General features: G+C 34.6%; 1 protein-coding gene across 1 annotated transcript; it reads left to right on the plus strand.

Moving 5' to 3' along the window:
* Positions 1–12,581: 12,581 nt before the first annotated feature.
* On the plus strand, positions 12,582–25,158 carry LOC131168208 (agamous-like MADS-box protein AGL12). The gene is made up of 3 exons (XM_058127493.1): positions 12,582–12,763; positions 12,858–12,954; positions 25,043–25,158. Exons 1-3 carry the CDS (start codon positions 12,582–12,584, stop codon positions 25,106–25,108), a joined length of 345 nt encoding a protein of 114 aa, XP_057983476.1. The 3' UTR covers positions 25,109–25,158.
* Positions 25,159–26,286: the final 1,128 nt, after the last annotated feature.

Below are 26,286 nucleotides of genomic sequence, written 5' to 3' on the forward strand. Positions count from 1 at the left end.
TAACGCGACTTGCGAGGAAAAATGTGAAATTCGATTGGACTGATGATTGTGAGCAGAGCTTTCAAAAGTTGAAATAGAGGTTGGTTACCGCCCCAGTATTGGCTATCCCATCAGGAGAGGACGAGTTTGTGATATACAGTGAGGCGTCCCTGAAGGGTCTTGGGCGCATATTGATGTAACACGACAGGGTTATTGCGTATGCTTCTATATAGCTTAAGGAATATGAGAAAAACTATCCCATGCATGATTTGGAGCTAACTGCAGTGGTGTACACTCTCAAGATCTGGAGGCATTATCTATATGGTGGGAAGTACAAAATCTTCACGGATCATAAAAGCTTAAAATATTTATTTATTTAGAAAGAGCTGAATATGAGGCAAAGAAGGTGGTCAGGGGTTATTAAAGATTATGACTGCACAATTAATTAACACCCAGGAAAAGCGAATGTGGCAGCAGATGCTCTGAGTAGGAAATTAGTGGGACCAGTACTGGCAGCTATGGAGATTCAACACCTGATCTTAATGGATTTGGAGAGACTTACCATAAAGTTAGTAGAGGATAGTCCTCAGGCTTTTGTTGCCAACCTGGTTGTGCAACCTACACTATATGAGAGAATTAAGGCCGCACAGGGAGATGATGTAGAGTTATCAGAGGCAATAGTTAGAGTACAGGATGGTCAAGGAGATGAGTTTAGCATCTCTAATCACAGAGCTTTGAGTTTTCGCACCAGACTATGTGTGTTGACAGCTGATGATATTAGAAGAACGATTTTAGAGGAAGCTCACTGATCATTATACACCGTCCATCTTGGTAGTACCAAAATGTATGGGGATCTACGGGAGTAGTTCTGGTGGAGTGGAATGAAAAGAGGAATTGCTGAACTTGTACAGTAGTGTTTGATGAGCCAGTAGGTTAAGGCTGAGCACCAAAGACTAGAAGGATAGTTATAGCCACTCTTTATTCTAGAATGGAAGTGGGATCACATCTCTATGGATTTTGTTATTGGATTACCCCTAGTGCGATAGGGATTGAACGTAATTTGGGTGATTTCTGATCGTCTGACGAAGGCTGCCCATTTCATCCCTATTAAAGTCGTTTATTCCATGGACAGACTAGAAGAAATATATATTCAGGAGATAGTTTGCGTCCATGGTGTATCGGTATCTATAGTATCAGACTGGGATCCTCGGTTTACTTCACGATGTTGGAAAAGTTTTTAGGAGGCTATGGGTACACAGTTAGCATTCAACACCGCTTTCCATCCCCAGATAGATGGTTAGATTGAGAGGACGATCTAGACATTAGAAGATATGTTTCGGGCATGTGTGCTAGATTTTGGGGGTAGTTGGACTCAGTTTATGCCGCTAGTTGAATTTGCTTTTAATAACAGTTATCAGGCTAGCATCGGTATGACGCCTTACGAGGCATTGTATGGTAGGAGGTGTCGTTCTCCTATTTTCTGGGATGATGTAGGTGAGAGGTGAGTTTTGGGTCTAGAGATAATACAGCAGGCATATGATAAGGTCTGACTAATTAAAGAAAGAATCAGTGCCACGCAGAGTCAACAGAAAACCTATGCAGACACTCGCCGCTGGGAGTTAGAGTTTGATGTGGGAGATCAAGTATTCCTAAAGATAGCTCCTTTGAGAGGGGTTATGTGGTTTGGGAAGAAGGGCAAGTTGAGCCCTAGGTATATTGGCCCTTTTGAGATACATGATAGAGTGGGGTCAGTTGCCTACGGGCTAGCTTTGCCACCAGCTTTATCTAGAATACACGACGTATTCCATGAAGCTATACTAAGGAAATACGTCCTAGACCCATCCCAAATTATTAGTTATGCAGAAATAGAGTTTAAGGATTCATTAGCTTATGAAGAAGCACCAGTTCAGATCTTGGACAAAAAGACACAAGAATTGTGCACCAAAGAAATTCAGCCAGTAAAAGTTTTGTGGAGGAATCATGCTATAGAGGAAGCTTCTTGGGAGCTCGAGGAGTAAATGAGACAGAAATACCCGCAGTTGTTCCAAGAGGTTTAATGATAATTAGGTAAAGTATAAGTAGTTAGGTAAAGTTTCTTTTGTAGGTGCATGTATGAATTTAGTTAGTAGATAGTCATTTAGTTTTATATGTGTAATCTCCCAGAACTTACAATGTAACCACGGTATTCCTCCGCCATAAGTGAGGGTAAGTAATAAAATAAGTAGACCATTTATTTTAAAGGATGATAAATTATATGAATAGTAAATTTCGAGGACAAAATTTTATAAGGAGGAGAGAATGTAATAACCCAAAAAATTATTCAAGGTTTTGTCGACGAACATAGGGAATTCGTCGATGAGAATACATGAGGGCCTCATTGACGAGGACGTCTTGTCGACAAGAAGATATCGAGAGAGGGATTTTGGCAGTCTGAAAATCATCGATGAGGGGTTAAGGTTCGTCGATGAACTTATTTAGGGACTCGTCGAATCCGGATCTATAAATAGTTGAAACCTAGATTTATGGTAGAATGTTGGTGCAGGAAGTCCCTCTTTCTCTCTCTAAACGCCCTCACCCCTTATCTCTTCGATCCTGGCTCCGTTTCTCATCTGATCGACGATCTGGGGCCACCACGATGCTCTTGGGAAAGTTATTTGCAAGTCTGCTGGAGCCAAATCGTTGGTGAAAGTGATTCGAATTTCATCCCAATTTTAGGGTAAGACATTTTATTTAGTATTTTCCTTTACCATAGTTATGTAAAATGTTGTACATAGAAAAATAATGATATTCTGTTATGGGGGATGTTGTTTTCAAGGTGTTGAGTGGGGAACCTTGCGGCTATAGGACCAGAGTATAGTAGGGGTTTTTCAAAAATTAGGTAAGGGAAATATCCTATGCTAGGGAGTTTTTAGAATGTATAACAAGAAGATTTGTATGTATATTTACAAGCATGCTATTTAGTTATTTTTTCAGAATATCATGAGTATTATTATTTCAGTAAAATTATAGATATGAAGCATGAGATTTTGATTAATTAAATATGTGGCATAAGTTTATTACATTATAGTGTGTTGATTATACAATTTTACATATATCTAGATATACAATTTATTAGCAGAAAATGAGACTTATAGTATTTCTCAGAATAACATGTTTTCTAAACCATAACACTCAGATAGATATTACAAATATTACAGGCAAAGATTACAGATATTACAGATAGATAGTATAGATATTATAGACAAATATTACATATATTTCAGACAAATATTATAGATATTTCAGTCAGATATTCCAGATATTACAGATCAGATTTATAGTATTATGGTTGTTTTGAAATCATGTTAAAAGCAGTAAGATAAATATATATTTATATATGTATACTAGTAATACACGATATTAGATCCCTGTGGAAATTACAGACAGATATAAACAGCAGAGCACGGTACCGTTGCTATTAAAGATAGAGTGCAACCACATTACTCAGCTAGTATGTGGATTCCGTCTAACCGTGCCAGGAGAGATTGCAGTCTCCCCAGCGAGCTGGGTTGAGGTGGCCGGTTAGACGATGTCAGATTTGGAGATTGCTCGGAGAGATTGTAGTGGGCTAGATTGGCGGATGTTAGAGATAGATTGACTTGCCTGGTAGGCCAACTAGAGTAAGTCCAGCCTACGGGTCGCATAACTCTATCATGAGGGGTTATATCATGATATACAGAATCCCAGGGTATCGCAGAAGTTCCTATGTATATATATTTCACACAGTAGTAGTTTATATTATCATATTAGCAGTATGTACAGATAGCAAACTCAGATACATAGTTATATTTTAAACTACATTATATATGTTCTGTATAGTTAGTTATATTTTAAACTACATTATATATGTTCTGTATAGTTTATCGGCTTACTCATGTTACAATATTAGCTTTATTTTAGTATATTAAATGTGTAACTCAGCCGCCACACACTACTAATATCATATTTCTTCTTACTGAGCGTCGTCTCATCCGAGTGACTTACTATTTTTCAGGAGATCCAGCTTGGCGAGCAGCCCAGGCTCGCGAGTAGAGATTATTTTGCACTGCCACACTGGAAGGGTAGGTGTTTATAAGATACGAGTGTTTTGGGGTAGTTTTTAGATTATGGTGACGTCACTGGGCATTTTGTATTAAAAATATATATTTCAAAATATTGTAGTTTTCTGGTATTTTATATAGCAGTTCCCAATTTTTGTATATCACTGCTTAGGTATGTATGATGTAAATAGTTTCCTTAGTGCTCTTTTGAGCATGGGATTATTAGTAGTACTTTATACAGTTAGTATTTATGATTTATAGATGGAAAAAAAATGTGTTATATAAATAGCAGGTTGTTACATACATAACTGCGACCTTACGTCCGCTATCAATCACGGTCTTGCACCGAACATATCATAAATACTGAACTGAGCATATGTACTGTTTATCATATATTCTGCAACCATAGTTTCCTGTGTTATCCATGTTATTTCTGAAAATAACTGTAAACTTGCCTTTTTTAGTAAATCTGACTTAACATAATACCATATACTTGAAATAATATTCATGCCACACAAACTAAATAAAAAATGAAATCTGTTCTAGAATTACATTTTCTGACATTTTACACTAAAAACATATTCCTGTGTAACAGCAATATTTTCCCATATATATTCCCAAATATACTCATACATAATACATGCTTTTTGAAAATTAATCTGCTATTAAATAATAAAAATTTTCATGGAAAAGTACTGCTTTAGTTTACTCCCTTACCTAACTACTAGAAAGCCCCTAAAATGACTATTCTTGCACCCATAGGGTTCCCCGTTCAACACCTTGAAAGCAACATTGCCCTGAACAAAACTTCAGTATTTCTTCAAATGTTACCTTTTTTACAATTGTAGGAAAACCAAATACTCAACATAAAACCTTACCTTGAACTTGGGATGGAGTTCAAGTTAGCCCCACCAATGATCTACTCCAACAGACTTGAAGAGAACTTCCCCAGGAGTAGCGTGACAGCTTCAGATCATCGATCTAGCAAAGAACAGACCCAAAATATTAGAGGGAAGGAAGGAAAAACGAAGAGGAGAGAGAGAGAGAGAATTTGTTCGCGTGAATTCTGTGGTGAAAACCGATTTCAGACTATTTATACACCTACACTCATTGGTGAGACATGTCACCTCGTTGATGAGGCCACGAAGGAAGTTCATCGACGAATGCTTATTCCTCGTTGACGAACTATAGAATTGAAAATAGCCACTCGGTAACTTCTCATCGATGAGATGCGTGACGATCCCATCAAGCATGTTCATTGACGAACGCGCTGCATTCGTCCGCAAGACCCTGTTAAATTCCAATTTACAATTTCCTTTTCTCTCCTCCTCCTATTATTTAATTAAAATAATTCACCGGGTCTCTACAATTCCTAGAACACATGTGCATTAGAAATCTAACATTAAATCATATGCAAGGTGTTCATATGTCCCAAGAACAATCCATATCAAAGATTGATTCAATAGAGACGAGATATGATGTTTATGGTACCTAGAAGGGCTTCAAACTCAAAAAGTAGGACAATAATAATGCGAGTCCATGGGGCAGGTGCTTTTAATCCTATTCTCAAGGATGGGGCTTAAACTCCCCGGTATATTCTCAAGCACATATAAGTGCATTTATGATCAAGGATGGATTACATTTAAGCACATTTAACATATGTTCATCCTTCATAAAAAACTTAGTATGCAAGAGAATATAAGCATTAAGCTCTTGTTCATTTTCCTTATGAGTGGTGCTTAAGCTCCCCTGCATATTTGCATGCATATATACTTGCATTTAGTTCAAAGATATTGTTCATTTAATAGAAGTCATCATAAATTCATCCTTTCAAAGGATTTTAGCATGCAACAAATATTAATCATTAAGCACATAGTCGGACATATTGCATTTCAATTTAAAATAAGATTGCCGGTCAAGGCTATACTTAAAGGTCATGCAATAGGGGTTCAATAAATGGATGACACAACTCAAAATACAAAGAGTGTGTACAATATGAAAACTCCCCCTAAGTCATGAAATTGACCTAGTGTATGGACCATCATCAAAACATGTGACATCTGATTGCAAGGATGATGTTTTACCATTTGGGTCCGAGTAAAAGTGCATAACCCAAAGAGTTGGACCAAATGGTGCCAATGAACTAGATTTTCTTAGAATTAGAGGATGTGTATACGATGAAGGGCATCCTAGGAAAATTCAAGGAGTAAGAAAATGTACATTTTTATTTAGTTTAGTGCAAGGCCTATAGGATTTAATATGTACAAACTTATTAAATTGTTTTGCATGAATTTTTAACTAAGGATGAAAAATAATATTCTTTTATCATTCACTCATCCTTTCAAAAACATTTAAACCATGCATCTTATCAAAAACATAATTATCTTAGTGCATGTTTTATGATCGTTGATTATGTTGGGAAAGTCTAACGAAATTTCAGCAGCATGCTGCCTGTAAATAAGAAATTTTTCAAAAATTCATGCACTAAAACTTGATAGATTCAAGCAAGCAATTCACAATAATCTACATCCATTCAGTTTAAGCATACAAGAACCTACAATATCTACTAGCATGCAATTCACATCATTGCATCAACCATACATGTGGCATTCAGTACAAACATGCATTTCAGTAGACAAAGAAAATAGACTATCCATCAAATAGTATATTCATTTTACAAGCAAAGGATAGTGACATTCAGCTCAAGGTAGTTCATTTCGAAGATATAGTCCATCCATCTAATATGATCAAACTTTAAACAAAGAATGGATGGTGGCATTTAGTCAGATAACATAAAGGCATAAAGTATAACCATAATACAATGGTGTTTCAAAAGTAAGCACATTGCCATAAAAGATTTATCAAGTGAATTTTAATTTTTGTTACTCCCCCTTAATTTTGCAGCCTATGCATCATTATCTTCTTTATCTTTTTATGCCATACAATTTTTCCAAATACTCTAGTTTTTCAATTTATTCAATATTGTCTTTGAAATAAGCCTAATAAGCCTATTTTGCATGTGAATGGCATGACTCAGTTCTTCAAGCCACTAGAATTTTTAGTTTTCAATAAGATACAGTTGGCTTCCTTAGATTTAGATCTAAAAATTTGTTCTGGGGGTAATATTTTGGATGTATTTAAAAATGATTAACATTTAAGCTCTTTTATGAGTTTAGCGTTGTGTGAGTTATAGCACTATGATGAATTTCCTAAAGCTTAATTCTGTGTGTTGGAAAAAATATGCTATATTTAAAATATTTAAACTCTAAGCATATATAACATTGAGAAATATTTAACAATTAAAAAACATTTTGTCCATATAAAGGGGATTTTCAAAATACTTGTGCTATAGCCAATATTATCATATAACACCCATTTAAAATGATATACATTTATTAAGTCAATAGATTGGATATTATCATTAAAATTTTCATATTGGCTTCCTTCTTTAATGCATTTAGTATAATAGCAGTGTATACTATGATTTGCATTTTAAGCACATAACACAGTCTAAGCACTTAAACATCAATACCACTTATAGAATATATTCTAATAAAATTTTATGAGTATTAACAAAATTTTCTTCTTAAGTGCACCTCATAAGATGGTATGCAACCAAAAATAAATTTACATGATTAAAATAAAATTTTACACAATATAAGCATCATGAATCATGGCATGCAATATATAATATAGTAGAAGGAGGATAGATATATACTAGTTCATTTTACTTCTTCTTAAATGTTTAAGTTCAGAGTGGCTTACTCCTCTCTCTCACTCTCTCTCAGTTTTTCTATCCCTCCTATTGTTCCTAAATATCCCTTAGTACTACTATTACTACAAGACATAATCTTTTAAAGATATTAGTAGCTACAACACCATATAAATATATGTATGACATTCAAATGATATGCATTAAAATTATGTCATGTAGATTCAAATCATTTTCAAGTTTGGGAAACATGCATTTTTAAAAAAACATTTTAATGGGATATGAAAGAATTCGATAAACACTTTCCAAATCCTCCAATCATTTGATTCTACAAAAATCATTTTCACTATTCAAACAACAAAATCTGCACAATGAAAACAGTGGAGAATTTGCAAAGGGTTGACCCTAAAAATAGGGATATACCGAAAAATGGTCATTGCAATCTTTATGCAAATAGCAGTTAAGTTTATTGCAACCTGTCTCTAATACCAATTGATGTAATCGATGTGATCCCAAGAGGGGGGTGAATTGGGTAATAAAAATATTTTGGCTAATTTAAACATTTCGCCGATTCACCATAAATCATATCCCATTCAAATATAGTCAGGTATGTAAAGTGATTAAGCTATGTGTGCAGACATACACATGTAGAGCATATCTCATTTAAAATAAATGTGTGCATGCGAATAACTATATCCTTAGATGAACAAACATACCCGTACTGAATTTAAAGTGCAGTAATTAAATGAGATAGAGATAGAGAGAGACACAGAATTTATTATCGAGGTTCGGTTAAACCAGCCTACGTCCCTACCTTAGGCATACCTCCAAAGGATTCCACTATCTTTGCTCACTTAACGGGTGGAGCAAAAACTGTTTACAACTTCCTCTCCTTATTGGGTGAGGAATACCCCAAGTCACATTACAGGGCTGACCCCAACCTACACACCTCTCCTTATGGGGCGAGGAATACCCCACCTCAATTACCAAGCTGAGCCGAACTGGTATCCCTTACGGGACGGAGACTCCCCAGTTCAATTTCGGGCTAAACCCAAATGATCTCCCTTACAGGGTAGAGACTCCCCAGTTCAATTTATGGGCTAAACCCAACAGATCTTGTAAAATATTTTGTACATAAAAAGATGCTTCGAAATACAAGTAGAGATGTACAACATTGAAGCTCTAATACAATTTCTAATGATATGAAATATGTGCTTAGTAGTGTAAGGGTGCTTTTCAAAATACTATTTTAATCTTTGAAAAATATGTATATGATAAACACTTAAAGATTTAACCCTAATAAACATTTTCTCCCAAAACATTTTTCAAGAAAAATAAGAGAACCTAGGGTTTTTAGTTCAAAAATATTTTTGTCAATAAACACAAATGAGCTTGTGAATCTTATAATGAATATGCAAAGATTTACAACCTGTAAAAAAATTCTCCACAAAAATATTTATCAAAGAAAAGCAATGTGGAGAACCACTAAGCTAACTTTCACAAAATGATTTTCAAAATAAAAGAGAGAGTGAGAGTATGTGCTTATGAATGCCCAAATAAAATACTCTTGTAAAATAAATTTTCAATGGATGAAACAAAGTTTGAGAGAGTGAAAAATTTGCTCCAAAAAGAATTTTTGCAATGAAAACAATATTGGGGAACTTTGATTAGAAAAATATTTTAGAGAGTTTTGAAAGCTAATCAAAGTTACTAATTGGAGTTATGAGAGGGGTATATATAGTTTTTCAGAAAAAAAAGCCATTGGGGACATGCTTGGTATTTTAAAAATTGTTTAATTAAAAAATTAAACACATTTAAGTGCTGGAAATTAGCTGGATCCAAGAGGTTTGGTCGACCGGTGCTAGCACTAGTCGGCTGAACACACATAGAAGATTTGAACTTTAAAACGGGTTCGGTCGGCTGTGGGAGGTGACGGTCGGTCAGCCAAAGGCGATTATCCAACCCTTCGTAGGTTCAGTTGGTCGTGCATTGAGCCCTTCTGTCAGTTATTGAGAACTGGTTGGCCGAAGCGTTTGTGAATTAAAAGGTCGGTCAGCCGGGCCAAGTAGAAATGCCAAGTTCTAAAGTTGATTGACCGTAGAAGCAGTGTTCAAAAATGGTTGGTCGATCGAGCCTAGTCAAACATTTGACTTCTGGCTGGTCGATCGACTGAGGCACTTTGAACATGCATGGGTTGGTCAATTGAGGTTAGTAAAAATCCTAGGTTTGGCCTTGTTTTTTACACTAAAGTTATTTTAAAACCTTTGTAAGTTATAGGCAAATTTTGAAAAGGTTTTGTATGAAATGTTTAGGTCCCCTAAGGTCATTATATAATCATCTGAGCTTTCATCCATATCATGTAGATGCATGCATTATTACAGACCAAATATAAAAACAAAATGCATTACAAATAAAAGTATTTGTCTTCTTTCTTCTTCTTCTTCTTCTTTTACTCTTCTACTCTCCATGGAATGGCGCCAGATGATGTATTCTTTAAGTCTTTTTTGGCCTCCATTTCCAGTCCTCTTATGTGTGTGTTGAATTATAATCTATTCACAAACTAAGTACACACATAAGATATGTATGCGTTGTCAGCATCAAAATAGGGATTAGACTCAAAAAGTCAACAAAAAATGTATGTAAAATAAAGGCTTCAAAGACTCAAACCCAATAAACAATTTCTCCAAAATTATTTTTCAAGACATGAGTAGGAGAAGTTAGGGTTTTGCTCTTAAAAGGATTTTGTGCAAAAGAATGAGAAATATGAAAATATTTCTTCATCAAGATTGACCTTTGAAATATCAAGAACAAGAAGCTCCTCAAGCAAGATATATAAGTCGAATATATGTTCAAAGTTTTCTTGAATAACCAAAAGATTTTCTTCAAAAAGAAATTTCAAAATGAAAGTAGGAGAAGTAAGAATTTGATGAGCAAAAAGAGTTTGAAATATGAGTAAGAATCAAAAGATATTCAAATAAGCTTTCCAAATGTTTTTCTAACATTCTCCAAGTGTTTAGGCTTAGTATATATAGACAAAGCCAAGATATAGCCGTTATATGACTGTTGGGGCTTTAAAATAATAGTTTATTTTGAAAACTAGTCAAGTAATTGCTGTTGGGATGCTTTCCCAAGAGGTTTGGTCAACTGGGATGAATATCCGGTCGATTGAATCTTCAAATCCGTGAGTTTCGGTCAATTGGCCAATGATCCGATCTAGCGGATTATGGGTTTTTGTTGAATACCCTTCAGTTTTTTAGACTTAACGTTTTTTATACAACTCCAAATTGGACGTTCTTGGTATCAAAAGAAAACTAAGATAAAATCTCATAACTTTCATGTTTAACACTTTTTAAAATAAGAAGTGATTGGTTAAGAAAATCGCTTGTCAATGAGGAGGTAGAAACATGAAGGAAATTTTCTACTATGGACACCTTTCAGTATTTTGAGCATTACTTTTTCTAAAAAACTTCAAATTGAACTTTATTAGTATCAAAATAAAGTTAAGAGAAAATCCCACAACTTTCATGTTGAACATTTTTTAGGATGAGAACGAATTGATCGAAAAAAGTGTTCATTAATGCGATGAAAGAAACATGAGACGGATTTTTAAAAACTTGTTTTGGAGTTTTTCATTCCAAAAATAATTTTTGCACTTGAAATAATTTTTGCACATTTGTAAAATGATTTTCCATAAAATATAGAGTGCCTAGGATTCAACTAAGGTTATGGTTGAGAGTTTCACATCAAATCAAATAATAATGCATGCACAATTGAAACCTATAAACATTACAATTGAAAAATGCAGGTCTTCAAGCTTTGCTCTACACTTTTCCATAGAACATGCCAAATGATGTGCTCGAATAAGTGCTTCATGACTTCCATTTTACATTAGTCATTTGTACTTTCTAAAACTTAAACCTGTTCATTTACTACAAATTTGCTGTGATTTTATTATCAAAATGGGATGATATTCAAAAAGTCAACAAATAGGAACCTCCCATGGGATTTTAAAAATTCCATTGACCTCAGGGGAGGTCCGCGTCATTTTTAAAACTTCATATGAGTTGAGGAAATGTTTGTATTTTTTTGGCAAATTTCATGGAAGGTTTCTAGAATTCTTGAAATCGTAAGGGATGTCTCTGAGATTTTTGAAAGCTCAGATGAGGTCAGTGTCTTTTTATCAAATTTTAAGAGAGGTAAATGTCTTCTGCCCAAAGTTTTATTATATAGGTGATGTGTCGAAGCTTCATACCCTTGCATTCCAATGCACTAAAATAATAAAACGGGAGAATATTTGGATCAATTAGCACAACGCGAGAGGTATTGTCATTTCACAAGAAAGATACGGTACTGGCTAAGGTTTGTTTATTACAAAATGGCCAGAGAATCAATTTGCCCTGCCACGTTGAGTGAGCTGATTGGCTGACAGAGAGAGAGGGCCAAATTATTCTGGTGGGCTACCTAGCTGGAAAGAGAGCAAATTAAGGGGAGCAAGGAGGAAGAGAATCCAATTCCTCAGGAGGGGCAGTATATACATATATAAGGGGTGTTTCAGCCTGCAGGTTAATTCGTAGATCTAATTCGACGGATGGCTAGCTAGGTCGAAGGGCGGCCACTGCAGCGCCGGCGCCGGACAGCCTCGAAGCTAGTCTAAACTAGTTGGAGGTTGTCTGCAAATCCATCCATCCATCCACAATATATATATATATATATATATATATATATAGAGAGAGAGAGAGAGAGAGAGAGACACACACACACACACACACACACACACACATAATCAACACACATACACTAGGCACACATTTATGGGTCGAGGAAAAGTTCAGATGAAGCGAATAGAGAACCCAGTTCACCGGCAGGTTTCATTCTGCAAGCGCCGTACGGGGCTCCTCAAGAAGGCCAAGGAGTTGTCTATCTTGTGTGACGCCCAGATCGGAGTCTTCATTTTCTCCTCCAACGGCAAGCTCTATGAACTATCCACCCATGGGTACCTCTCTCTCTCTCTCTTGGAGTTTAATTTTACGTTGAGTTACATATAAAATATTATGGATGATTGAATTTTTGTTTTTGCATGATGCAAGTACCATGCAGGAGCTGATGAAGAAGTACAAGGAGTCGACCACCCAAGGGGGTTCGGCTGCAGCAGGCCAACCAAAAGAGGAGGAATACGTCCAGCAGGTATGTTAATTAATGCATGCCATATTCTTAATTAATTCTCTCTTCAATTCATACAGTATCCTTATACAGCTAGAGATGGATTTCTCTGTGCAATTGCGCATCTCTTTGCACCCTTATTTTTCCTATTAAAAATTTAAGCGTCTATTTAAATTACAGTATCTATCAATTGAAAAACAAAAGGGACCCTAGGCCCACAATTAAATATCTGGATAATTATATAAAACCTTCAAGAAATAGGAAGTATCTACGATCGACAATACCTTTGTCTCATGTATGTGATTTTACATCAGCGTTAGGAAAATCTTGAACTTATAAAAATGGTTTAGATGATAAGTGTGTGAGACATCTTTTATAGGATAAAATCGTGCAACCAGTGGGCCAAAGTTGTCAATATCTCACCAGATTTGACCTTGAGACCGTCACATTTGGTTAGAATCACCTTATGAGTACTATCATGTGTGTGGATCTTACACAGATGTGTGAGTCATTTTAACAAGTGTATTAGAGATAAGATGAGAGAGCATATTACAGTCTCACATCAGATGTATACTAGGGAGATATTGGATTTATAAGAATGGTTTAGATGCCAACTATGTCACGTGTGTTTTATAGGATAAAATTATGACGCTGGTGGGTCAAAGCGGATAATGGCTCACTAAACTTGGATACGACACTGTTAAATTAAACTTATTTATAATTCTCCCCCGGAATGTGGAAAAACCCTTTTGACATGTACTAGTTTTTTTCTTTTTTTTTTAATAACCTAAAATTGTAGCCTTGGACAAGCCCTTTGGACCCACAAGCGGCACCAAATGAGGAGATTTGACATGCACTAGTTAAAAGCTTGTATCATATGCATTTATTTATTCTTCTAGTAATATTATTTAAATTTATGTTCTTATAATTTAATTAATTTCTCTTTCTACGTTATCCAGTAGTTTAATATGTTAAATTAGGTAGGCATAAAAAAAGGGGTCTAGATAGTTATAATCATTTATGAATCGGTGTTTGATACTTATATATGTATTAAACATAATAAGTTATATATTAGTTATAAGAAATGTGGTATTTTCTTATATTGTCAATAATTATTTATTTAACTAATATTTTTATGGAGACTATTTGGTAACCAATTAATCATTGCATGTGAAATATATAATTCTATATGTACATGTATACTAGTATTCACCAGCAATATAAAACAATTAATTGTTAATAAATAATATACAAATAATAAATCGAATCATACAAGACAGTACTAATAGCAAATATTCAATTAAAAAAATGTTTTATCTATGTAAAGACAACTATATTTCTTCCTAGTAAATTATAAAGGTTAATTTGTCATATTCACAAACGCACTCCTTTCATTATGATAAATAATATTTTAATTTCTACAGAAAAAAAAAACATTTAATAAAAGAGATTAGACATTCTAGTTAAAGGATCATATTTTATTTAGTATACAATTAATAATTAACTTGCAATTGCCTAAAAACCAAGGCATTTGAAAATCAACTTGGTATTAGGACATTCTATATCATTATACTAAAGTTTCAATGGGGTTGATACGTACAAAAAATAATGTTTATATCGTCTATTGTAATAAATCTACAAGAAATTGAAAAAAAAAATCAACTACGACTAAAAGAATCCTATAACAACAACAACAATAAAATCAAGCTTTAAGTACCACTAGGTGGGGTCGGCTATATAAATCTTTTTCCACCAATTTATGTGATCATGGACTATTTCTTTTGATAGATTCGGGGACATTAAATCCTTACTCATTATCTCCTTGCACGTTATTTTAAGTCTACCCCTACCCCTTCTACTCAACTCCCATAGTAATTAACTCACTCTTCCTCATTGGTGTACTATGTGGCCTACATTGCAAGTATCCATATCATCTGAATCGTCCCTTCTTATCCTCTATAAGAGTTACACCTAACTTACGGTGAATATGTTCATTCCCTAATTTATCTTTCAATTTTATACCACTTATCCATCTAAACATTCTTATCTCGACAACTTTTACTTTTAAGATATTTTGTTTCTTCGTTACCCAACATTCTAATCCATATAGCATAACTGGTCTTATAACTGTCCTATAAAACTTCCTTTTTAATTTTAAGGGTATTCTACACTCACAAAACACATTTGAAGCACTTCTCCATTTTACCCAACCTGCTATAACTCTAAACTTTACATCATCTTCAATTTTTCCTTAGTATGCATAATAGATCCAAGGTATTGAAATCTACAAGTGCTATTTAATTTATTTCTTCATCATCAAGTTTAACTTTGTCTCCAATATTCCTTCTACCATTACTAAAATTACATTTCACATATTTTGTCTTATTTTTACGTATCCTAAAGTCTTTAGATCCCAAAACTTCTCTCCATAATTTTAACTCAGCCCTTACTCCATCCCTAATTTCATCAATCAATACAATATCATTTGCAAATAACATACACCATAGAAATTCCTTTTGAATACTCTTAGTCAGTTGGCCCATAAAAAAAGACATTGCATTATTCCTTATGAAAGATAATAAATATGATAAATATTTTTTTTTTGCTCTTTTAGGGGGGGGGGGGGATGTTACATATTGTGAGAAGTCTAGCTTTTTAATCCCACTTACATAAGAAATTCTACATAGTTTATACCTAACTTAATGACAAAATCATTTTTAATTCAAACATATTTCAAATTTTATCTCTCACTATAGAAAAGGTCATATCTATGTAGAAGCAATTGACTTGTCCTTTTTAGGGTAAGTGCTGTTCACCACACCAATAATCACTCAGGTCTGATATCGATTATTGTTGTTGTTCTCAACAATTAGCCCTCAGAAACCAATTGTCGGCGCCGAATGTTTGCAGTGGAAGACCTCAGACAAACTCTTATGAAATAATCAAGGGAACAAGCAAGCAAGCACTCGATGATGAACTATACGAATGTAGGAATCACTCAACAATGAGAATCAATGAAAGCAACAAGAAAAACACAAGAATTTACATGGTTCAACAATTTGCCTACGTCCACGGGAGCAGCGGCTGGTTTTTCACTATCAATATTGAAGCTTACAAGCTTATTCTCATCTAGGGTTACATAATAATCATGATATAACAATCTAATGCGTACAGAAGACCTATAGTTGATCTAACACGCTTTTGTAGCAATCCCCCGAAGGAAGTCCCTCCTATTAACGCAATCTAGTATTGATCTTGGATTCAAAAATCCGTTACTTGCGCCGACTGAAACTGTTGACGATTTGACCAAACTAAAAAGGAAGGTGTACTCCTAAGAAGGGGGTGAATAGGGATTAAAAATTTCTTTATACCCTCTTTAATTAATTCTTTCTTAACCCTTTTTGGATTCAACAATTACACAATCACAAATACAAAGAATAATAAATTCAAGATTGAATCTTTATGAATGAGAATACTAATTTGAATACTTTGCAAGTCCCTTAGCACATCCAATGACTCAATCTAATTAATCAATATAAACTTTCACAATATGAAATCATACAACAATTTCAGCAATGCTTCCAATATTCAGATTAGATTTGAGCTTAAATATATAACTGATGAATAACCTTTACAAACAAGGAAGACTTGATTTCTTCAATATGAAACACAATAGAAAATTCAATCAGGCTTCCAAAACTCAAATATTGATGTTAAATATGTAATATGAAATATGCAACCAATTAATTTGTTAATGAGCTTTAGTATTGATATATCAATGCACTTCCTTTAATCAAGATTTTTGCAAACGATTAGTCAATGTACTCCCTTGTAATTAAAGTTTCCGCAATCTCAATAACAAACTAATTTCCAACACTTAAATAAACATCCATGCAATTTGTATATGCAGAAAATTAAAGAGTAGGGAAGAGAGTGAGACGCAAGTTTTACGAGGTTCGGCTATATCTGCCTATGTCCTCACCTAAGGCAAACACACCCAAGGATTCCACTACACCACTCCTTTTACGGGTAGGATCAACCTTACACACTCCTTTGACGGGCGGGAGCAGCCTTTTATAATCCCTCCTTTAACTAGGGTGGAGCCCCCTCTCTAAGCGATACCCCATGCTCGGTACAACGATTCAACAATCCTGAACCATCAAGAAAATCAAGAAACAAATTAGTGTACAAAGACACTCTCAACAAGAGCTGATTAGTACAAGTGAAAAAAAAATATACTTCAATCATTGAGTTCTTTCTTAGATTGAAAGATTTAGAATTTGTGCACAAACATCTCATGAGAAATTCTCAACAAGACTTAGTAGAAACTTTAGCAAGTTTGTGAGCAAGAGAACTTTTTGAAGATTGTAAGCAAAGAGAGCTTGATTGCTGATTTTAATTCTTGGTGTCTTGAATCCTTTGTCTTGGTGGATATTTATAGTGTTTAGAAAGTGTATTTCGTGTTCCTTAAGTGACTAGGAGTGTTTCGAAAGTTTTCATAACGTTTAGAATTTAAAAACTCAATTTTGGAAATTTCCCGTTACTTATAAAAATCTGAATTTTGAAGAGTCAGTCATCTGGGTTTGAAGAGTTAGTTGCCCGGATCCTCTTAGGTTTGCCAAATTTCATTTTGTCCTTGTGTCAGTCGCCTGGGTCAACACATTCAGTCACTTGACAACTTCGATCACCCTTCAATATTTTGGTCATAACATTTTCTCTACAACTCCAAATTAGACGTTCTTGGTATCAATAAGAGAAAATCCCACAATGTTCATGTTGAACACGTTTTAAGATAAGGAGTGCTTGATAGAGCAAAATGCACATAAATTCGGATATAGAAAAAAGAACAGAATTTGGAAAATCTTGTTTTGGTGCTTTTCATTCCAAAAATAATTTTAACCTTTTTGAAATAACTTTTGACCTTATAAAAATATTTTCCAAGTATTTTAAAAGGTATCTAGGTCCAAGAAATTAAGTTAAGAGCTTTATGTATCCATATTGAAATCTCTTGAAGTACTTACATGAGACTTTTTAAGACTTATACATTCTAAGCACTTAAGTCTTTATGCTTTTCCATCTCTTGAGTCTATCTTGACTTCCAACTTCAATTTACTTTAAGCTTCATCAAATCTTCTTTGAATCCATGCTTTAGTAGTATAAGCTTTATGAGATCTTCTTTCTTTGGAGTATAAGCTTTCAATAACCCTTGTGTGCACTTGAACTTGTATTCACATACTTGAGTTCTAAAATATCATCACTTAACCAAATATGTTAAGTTCCCCTGATTTGTTATCATCAAAACAAGATTTTAAGCTTTGTAAGGCCAACACAAACCATCAACAATTTGGAGCAGAAAGAAAAACCTTCACAGCTACTACCTGAAAACATCGATGGTTACACTCCAAACCGTGGACGGTTTGCCCTCAAGGGTGTACCCTGCATCTCTCTCTTGGCCCCTTGTGTCACGGTGCTTTTCCCAGTACATGTGCTCCACTCAAAATATGAGCCACACCCCCAAAAATCTCTACCATGGTGAATATTCACTACCTAGGAGAAACCTGAAAGCATAATCCCCGCTGCTCCACCTAAGCTAGTAGATTGGGACTCGCCTCCCCTTTAACACTTGGAGACGTAAACCAAGTCCAAGCCATGCTTGAACTTGAACGTGGTAAAATGAACTCCACCTAACTGAACACCCAACTCCTTGAATGATCCTCTGAATCACAATGCTACCTTGGTAGTCTCAGCCTCTGCCAAGAACTTCGATCCACTTGAAACCAACGCACCTCGAGACTATACCTTGGACTTCCAAAAATTAGGCCTTCCCACAACATACCCCATTGCAAGCTTCCTATCTTCCAAGTCTTTTGTGTAGTCTCCACCTACGAACCTCACAATTGACGAATCTCTTAATTGCCCGCCGAAGTACCTAACTGCACTAGCATAGGAAACCTTTGACACAACCCAAACATCACCATCCATCATTGAGTACTGAGCGGTAGACTTTTTACTTAGATTCGCCAACGGTGTATCGATGACTGGTTTAACACTAACCATGCTAAACCTCACCAACACCTGATCCCCAAAACCACCCTGAAATAACCACAATCTTTATGTAGTTTTGTCCATACAGCCGCCCTAAGATAACACCAATCTCCCAGTAGCTATGACTATAAAGTCACCCTGAGATAATCCCAATATCCTTGTAACTTTAACCTTGCAAATCTCCAACCTAAGAACACTCTTGGTAGCACCCAACACCTTCATATCAACTTCCTTTCTCACCAAAGTCCCTGACTGATTTACCTCAGTTGGAACCTTCATAGCATTCGATATGTCATTTACATAAAACAACATAATTATTGCTCACTTGCATCCTATCTCCTTCCCCCCCCCCTTTGAGAGCACCACCAACCCCTCGGTCTGATTCTTATACAGTACATGCATCTCCTCCACCATGGCACCTATCTACATACCCTTCTTCTAGCTATGCATTGCCTCCTAAAAGGTAGTAGGATCCTTCTTGATAGTAATGGTTGCATATAACATCAGATCATACTTGGGCAGTGGTCTGATAGTGCCTTTGAGCCCATTGTGATTATGCTAGTCTTCTGAACTTGAACTCCTTGCATTTATGCTCTGAGTCTGTAACTCCATTTGCATCACAATCTCCTTTCTGCTACAGTTTCTCATGTGATAGTGCAAGTCTCTTAAGTTAGAACTCCTTGCACTCTTGCCTTGAGTTTCCAACTCCATATGCACAATATGCTTATTGCTACTATTGCAATTTTGTGGCGCCCATTTCTCTTCATCTACCTGAGTATGTTGTCTCGTGACTTTAACACCTAAAGCCATGTCTCCACCAATCACCACTCTATTTGCCATTGGATCACCCAACTTAAACCCATCTTTCTTATATACTAGAAAGATGCACCGTCTAGATATCACACCAAGCCTAGATCCCACCTCACTACAAACGTGCATAGTTGGACCTCCAAAGTCTACCACATAACAAGTCCAAGCCTCTCCTACAACTATCCCATCTAGTGATTACTTTGGCGATCGATTGACCGATAAACACACCATACTCACTGACTTCACCAAGAAGTCCTTGGCAAGCCCTACAAACACCATGCCCCGCTCACAAAACTTCTTGAACACTACCATACTCAGAACCAATATCTGACTTGAGGAATTCTCTCTCGGTTTGGTACTCCACCTCCGCCACAAGTTACACCTCGCAAACATTTCCAACTTGTGCCACATGAGATACCCCCAGACTTTTTGTGATAACCTCACGAAATACCTACGTGCAACCCGTGATGCTGCCCTCACTGGTCCCCAAACATCTATAACAATGTAGTTAAGAATACTCTCTGTTTTGTGTGTGGTTACATTACACAAAATGGTATTACCTGACTTAGAACTCTCATCAGTAGCTCCACCTACACTATGTTACCCAACAATTCATAGAGATTCCCTATTATCCTCTATCCCTTCATCACCATCAATATGCCATCACACACTATCATCGTCCCGCCTTCAGACTTGTAACTATACCTGTTACAATCCAAAGCACCCAATGATATCATGTTCTTCCATAGATCAGGTACATGTCTTACCCCACACAACGTCCTTACCACACCATCATACATCTTGATCCTAATATCCTTTATTCCGACAACTTTGTAGACCACACCGTTTCCCATTAGAATGAAACTAGGACTCACCAATTTGTAAGGAGTAAACCAGGGTTTTTTGGACTTCATGTGAAAAGAATATCCTGATTCTAGGATTCAAGGACACGTGAGGCATTCTGAACCTGATTAAACAAAAAACATCTCACAATCACTGCTCCTCGTCCCCTTCTTCAACTACATTCGCGGATTTTGACGAACCATCTTGAGCTTTTGCCTTCCCCTTCTCCCACTCTAGATATTCCGGATTTATGTGCCCTAGTGTCCTGCACTTAAAATAGATAAGTTTTATTACCACTCAATCCACTCCAGGACTTGCCTCTCCCACGATCCTGATTACCTTTTCGCCACGAGCCCTTCACCTTGTGAACCCCCATCGTTGGTCTTCTTCCTTTGATGAAACCCCAAACAATGAACTCGTGATGTCCTCCAACTCTATGATTTCTTTCCCCCAAGTCTGTGTTGTAACCAGATTCTCATATGTGGGCGACGTAGGTAGGGAATTCAGCAACATCAACGCTTTGTCCTCTTCCTTGAACTTCATATCAACTCACCCCAGATCACTAATGATCTAATTAAATGTGTTGATGTGCTCAGCCAAGTCCAAACCCTCCGTTAAATTAAGCCAATAAAGCTTTTTCTTAAGATACAAATTGTTCATCAATGACTTAGATATGTACCAGCGCTTCAGTTTAAGCCAAACCGCCGCCAGCGAGTCCTCATCCATGATGTAATACAACATGTCATTGGCCAAACATAACCTGATAGTGAACATGATCTTTGCTTCTAGCTCCTTCCAAATTGAATTGTCCATGCTTTCCAACTTCTTTCCGTATAAACCCTTCACCATCCCTTGCTGCATCAGCAAGTCCTTTACCCTCATCTGCCACAACCCGAAGTTCCCCATTCCATTGAAATTGCCAACCTGGAACCTCACAGAAGAAATCCTAGTAATTGAGAACCAATAGCTCTAAAACTAATTTTTGTTCACCGCACCAACAATCACCCTAGTCTGATATCGATTGTTGTTCTCAACAATCAGCCCTCAAAAACTAATTGTCGGCACCGAATGTGTGCAATGGAAGACCTCACACAAACTCTCATGAAACAATCAATGGAACGAGCAAGCAAGCACTCACTGATAAACTATACAAACCTAACAATCACTTAACAATGAGAATCAATGAAAGCAACAAGCAAAACACAAGAATTATGTGGTTCATCAATTTGCCTAAGTCCATGCCACGGGAGTAGCGACTGGTTTTTCACTATCAATATTGAACCTTACAAGCTTAATCTCATCTAGGGTTACATAATAATCATTAGATAACAATCTAATGTGTACAAAAGACCTATAGTTGATCTAAAACACCTTTGTAGCAATCCCCAGGCGGATATCCCTCCGATTAGCCCAACAAATTGATATCGGATTTGAAAATCCATTACTTGCACTGACTAAAACTGTCGCCGATTTGACCAAACCATCAACAGTTTGGAGTAGAAAGAAACACCTCGCAATTACTGCTTGAAACTGTCAACGATTACACCCCAAATCATCGACGATTTGCCCTCAAGGTTGCACCCTACATCTTTCTATTGGTCCCTCGCATTATGGTGCTTTCTATGGTACATTCGTTCCACTTAGAAAATGAGCCACATCCCTAACAGTAAGTTTGGAATCACTTATTGGACCAGTTAAGATATATATAGATTTGAAAGGCATCCTAACAAGATTTCTTTCATTATAAAATTTATAATCCTAGTTAAAGTTAGGATAAATGCATATGCTGCAAGTAAAGATTATATGATCGTATTTGAATTTTGTATAAAAATATATTTTTTATTGGAATAAAATTATATTTTTAGATCTCATGTGCATGATTTGTATTTTTTGTTTAAAATTTATTGAATTAATATTTTATTGATGGACTAAAGTGCTACAATTATATCTAACAAGTAGATTTCAATAATTTTGACAGTTTTCCTTGTTCACGTCGATGGTTAAAAACTTATATAAATTATGGTCCGTTAGCTAATATATTTATTGATACTTTTTTTTGTTTTTTGTTTTAATAATGGTCAATTAGTGGGTTCTCTCTTTTCTTTTTTTCCAAAATTTTAACTAAATTTGGCAAGGACTTCCACGTATAATTTTATCTAATTTTGATTGATTTAGTTTCTTTGGAAAATGTTTGCTAGTTAATTTTCTAAAATAAAGATATTTGTATTTAGAAAATGTTTTACACTGTATGTGCTTTGCAAATTTTATAGATAGTATAGATTAATTTTATATGATTTAAGTGCACATTATGGCTAATTTTTAATTTTTGTGCAGTGTAAAATTCAATTTCTTTATTCAATATAATTTATTTTTATTTTATAAAAATAGTATCAACACTTTGTATGTCGTGATGTGTGTGAGTTCTGCTTTTGGTTTACTTTCTATTAAAATAATATTTACATTACACACCAAAGCTGTAGAAGAGGACTGATAAGCCTCTCGAATTTAGGAGCATCTAGATCGATCAATGCTGCAATTTATTTCTAATATTCTCATGATGTTAGATACTTTAATCTTAATTCATGTGCAGAATTCATTGAAGTAAATTATTTCGAGAAAAAAATATAATAAAACAAATGATTTACAGTATATATGTTTGTGTGTATGTATATATCAATCATAAAAATTCAATCATTTTAATTCACACGAAATTATTTTATGTGAATCCTTTTAGTATAGGGGATTTGATTATTGAATGTGAGGATAATGATTTAATAAACTATACTTTCATTTTTTAGGTTGAAACCTTAATCCATTTATTAGAAAATATAATTTTATCTAATTTTGGATAAATTTAAATTTCTTTATGAATAATTTTTCTTACATTTAAAAGATAGGAACATTGTTGTCTACAATCTGATTGTACAATTCACACTTTTATAAATAAAATAGACTAATAGGTATAATGATATCATCAACGATATGTATACTAGAATATATATACTATACTAATAACTAGTGTTAGGACAATAGGTGAAGAGTTTATGAAATTTTCAATCATACTATATGTACATCAAGGATTTGCTTTACCGTTATCTTTCTGCATTTGTGATGGATGAACTTATTAAAAGTATTCAAAATGAAGTTCCATTGTATATGTTATCTAAAGATGATATTGTCTTGATTTATGAAATTAAGAATAGAATTTAAGGTAGAATTATGGAGAGAAATTTTAAAAAATACGACAGAATATGAAATTTCCTTATCAAAACAAGATTAATTCTTGTTAGGCCAAAAGAGCTAAGCTACATGGATCAGAATGGTTGAAAAATGAAGAAACAACATATTCAAAAAGTAAAAGTTGGCAAAATAAGAACATTAAGGTGGATGAGTGGTATAATGTTAAAAGATAAATTAATGAATGAATATATTCGCAATAAGTTTGGGATACCATTTGTGGAAGATAAGATTAGGGAGGGATGGCTTAAATGGTTTGCAATGTAGGTCAAATAGTATACCAATGAGGAGTAAGCTAATCACTATTAGTGGCATTAGAAAGGATAGAGGTAGATATAAAATAACTTCGAATAAGACAGTGAATATGAATTTAATAGCCCTTTCCACAATCATGTAAACTAGGGAAAAAATGATTTGTGTAGCCAACCCCACCTAATGAGATTTAAGGTTTGGTTTATTATGGTTGTTGTACAAAGTAATTTTATAAGATTTTTGCGACAAGTGAAAATTTTAATATATGAAAATTAGTTTTTAAATTTATTTATCACATGCTAATATCAAATTTAAATACTATATAAAATTTAAAATTTTTGTAGGAATAATATTAACACTTTATATCTGGTGTTTGCATGTCACGCCTTTTCACTTATATTTAATTGAAACAATGTTTAATTTTATACACTAAAATGGTATGAACCTAATAAGGAGAGTTCAATAGTTTTCAAATACATTTTTTTGTCATATCGATAGCTAAACATTTTTATAAATTGTGATTTTTTAGGTTGACTTTTTATTGCTATTATTTTTTTACTCAATTAATTTGATATTCATTGTTTCAAATAATTTCTACATTTAGTTTTATCTATTTTTGGTCAAATTGAATTCTTTTTGAAAGTATCTTTTTCTTGCTTTTAAAAGATGAGGATATTTTTACTGACAATATTACTTACACAATTGAAATTTTACATATGCTATAGATATCTATACTGTGCTAAATTTAATAAACTTATATGTAAATCATTTCTATGCATGCATAAGTGTTTAGTGATAAAGTGATTCAAGTTTTAAACATTGAAGGCCATGTTCCATCATTACTATCCTAATATGAATATTTGTTTCTAAATTAAAAATATCACACACTTCGATTATGTGACATTGAATTGTATTCCTTTCACAGGGCACAAAAGAGGAAGTTAATATGTTGAAACATGAGATTGATTTACTGCAAAAATGTCTCAGGTAATGACTAATTAACCTTTTCTCATTGAGTGGTAACGAATAAATATTACTAGAAAGAAAAGAGAATTACAAAACTAGCTAACATGTCTGAGTAAAAGTGAAAATAATAGTGAGCTAGACTATTCAAATCTAAAAGAAAATGATCTTGTGATCATCATGTTAATGATCTTGTACTTATTTATTTCTCTTCTTTGTCAAGAAAACTCAACGATTTCTTAATTTTGTATATTCTAGTATCAAAAAAGATCATTTCATTGATCTACTAGCTCATGTGCTTGGACTATAGAGTGACCAGGTTTCGAATATAATGAACTCACAAAATAAAGCCTACTAAATAGTAATTTGATGACCATATCTAATGTCTAGATTAGTAAGATGCTACAACGGAGTGAGCAAGAGAAGTTTGGAGTCTCTTGTATATACTTTTGTTCTATGTAGCTTTATTATATTTATACTTGTAATCATGTGGTTTTAGATATATAAAGGAATAACTAACTTGGAATAGATTTGCATGTGCGCAAGCTACTATATTTGTTATATTTGACTAGTATAACTTTCTGTTAGCTATCTTTAATGTTTTCCAATTGTAGAGGCATACACTAGCTAGGTCCAAATACCATTTCTTTAATTATTATCTTGACCTATTAGGGGCATCCTTTAGCAAAATGGATAGCACATACTCCTGAATCTTTCCAACCAATGGAAGGTATGATCGAGGAACCATAGGTGTTTGCATGTCCTAGAAAATTTTATGACCTTTTGGATTGGCCGTCTAGTTGACCTTAATTTTGTCTTCATTAATTTTCCCTACTCACCATGAAACTGTTGATGGTTTGGTCCAGGTGCAGAGAAACAGTCGATTGTTTTGTTATATTTATACCGTCGACGGTTTTGGTTGGTAACTCGACATTGGTTTTCAAATTTTTAATTGGGAAGTTGGATAGGTTGGGTTTTGGAGGGAAAGCCTCCAAGAAAGTTATATATACATGTTGTATGATGTAACCTAGTGTCTTTGGACATAAAATAGTGAAAATTTCATTGTCATTTGCTTCCATGGATGTAGGCATTGCCGAACCACATAATTCTTCATGTCATTGTTTTATTGATTTCATTATAATCTATATGATTTTGTTTTCTATATATTTCATTATTAAGTGCTGCATTGTGAGATGGTTGATTTCC

The sequence above is a fragment of the Malania oleifera genome, chromosome 11 (genome assembly GCF_029873635.1).
Source record: "Malania oleifera isolate guangnan ecotype guangnan chromosome 11, ASM2987363v1, whole genome shotgun sequence".
NCBI classification, from domain to species: Eukaryota; Viridiplantae; Streptophyta; class Magnoliopsida; order Santalales; family Ximeniaceae; genus Malania; species Malania oleifera.

Coding starts and splice junctions, on each gene's coding strand:
- LOC131168208 (XM_058127493.1), top strand. CDS start 12,582: ATGGGTCGAGGAAAAGTTCAGATGAAGCGAATAGAGAACCCAGTTCAC. Junction 12,764..12,857: donor TATGAACTATCCACCCATGG/GTACCTCTCTCT, acceptor GCATGATGCAAG/TACCATGCAGGAGCTGATGA. Junction 12,955..25,042: donor AGGAGGAATACGTCCAGCAG/GTATGTTAATTA, acceptor TTCCTTTCACAG/GGCACAAAAGAGGAAGTTAA.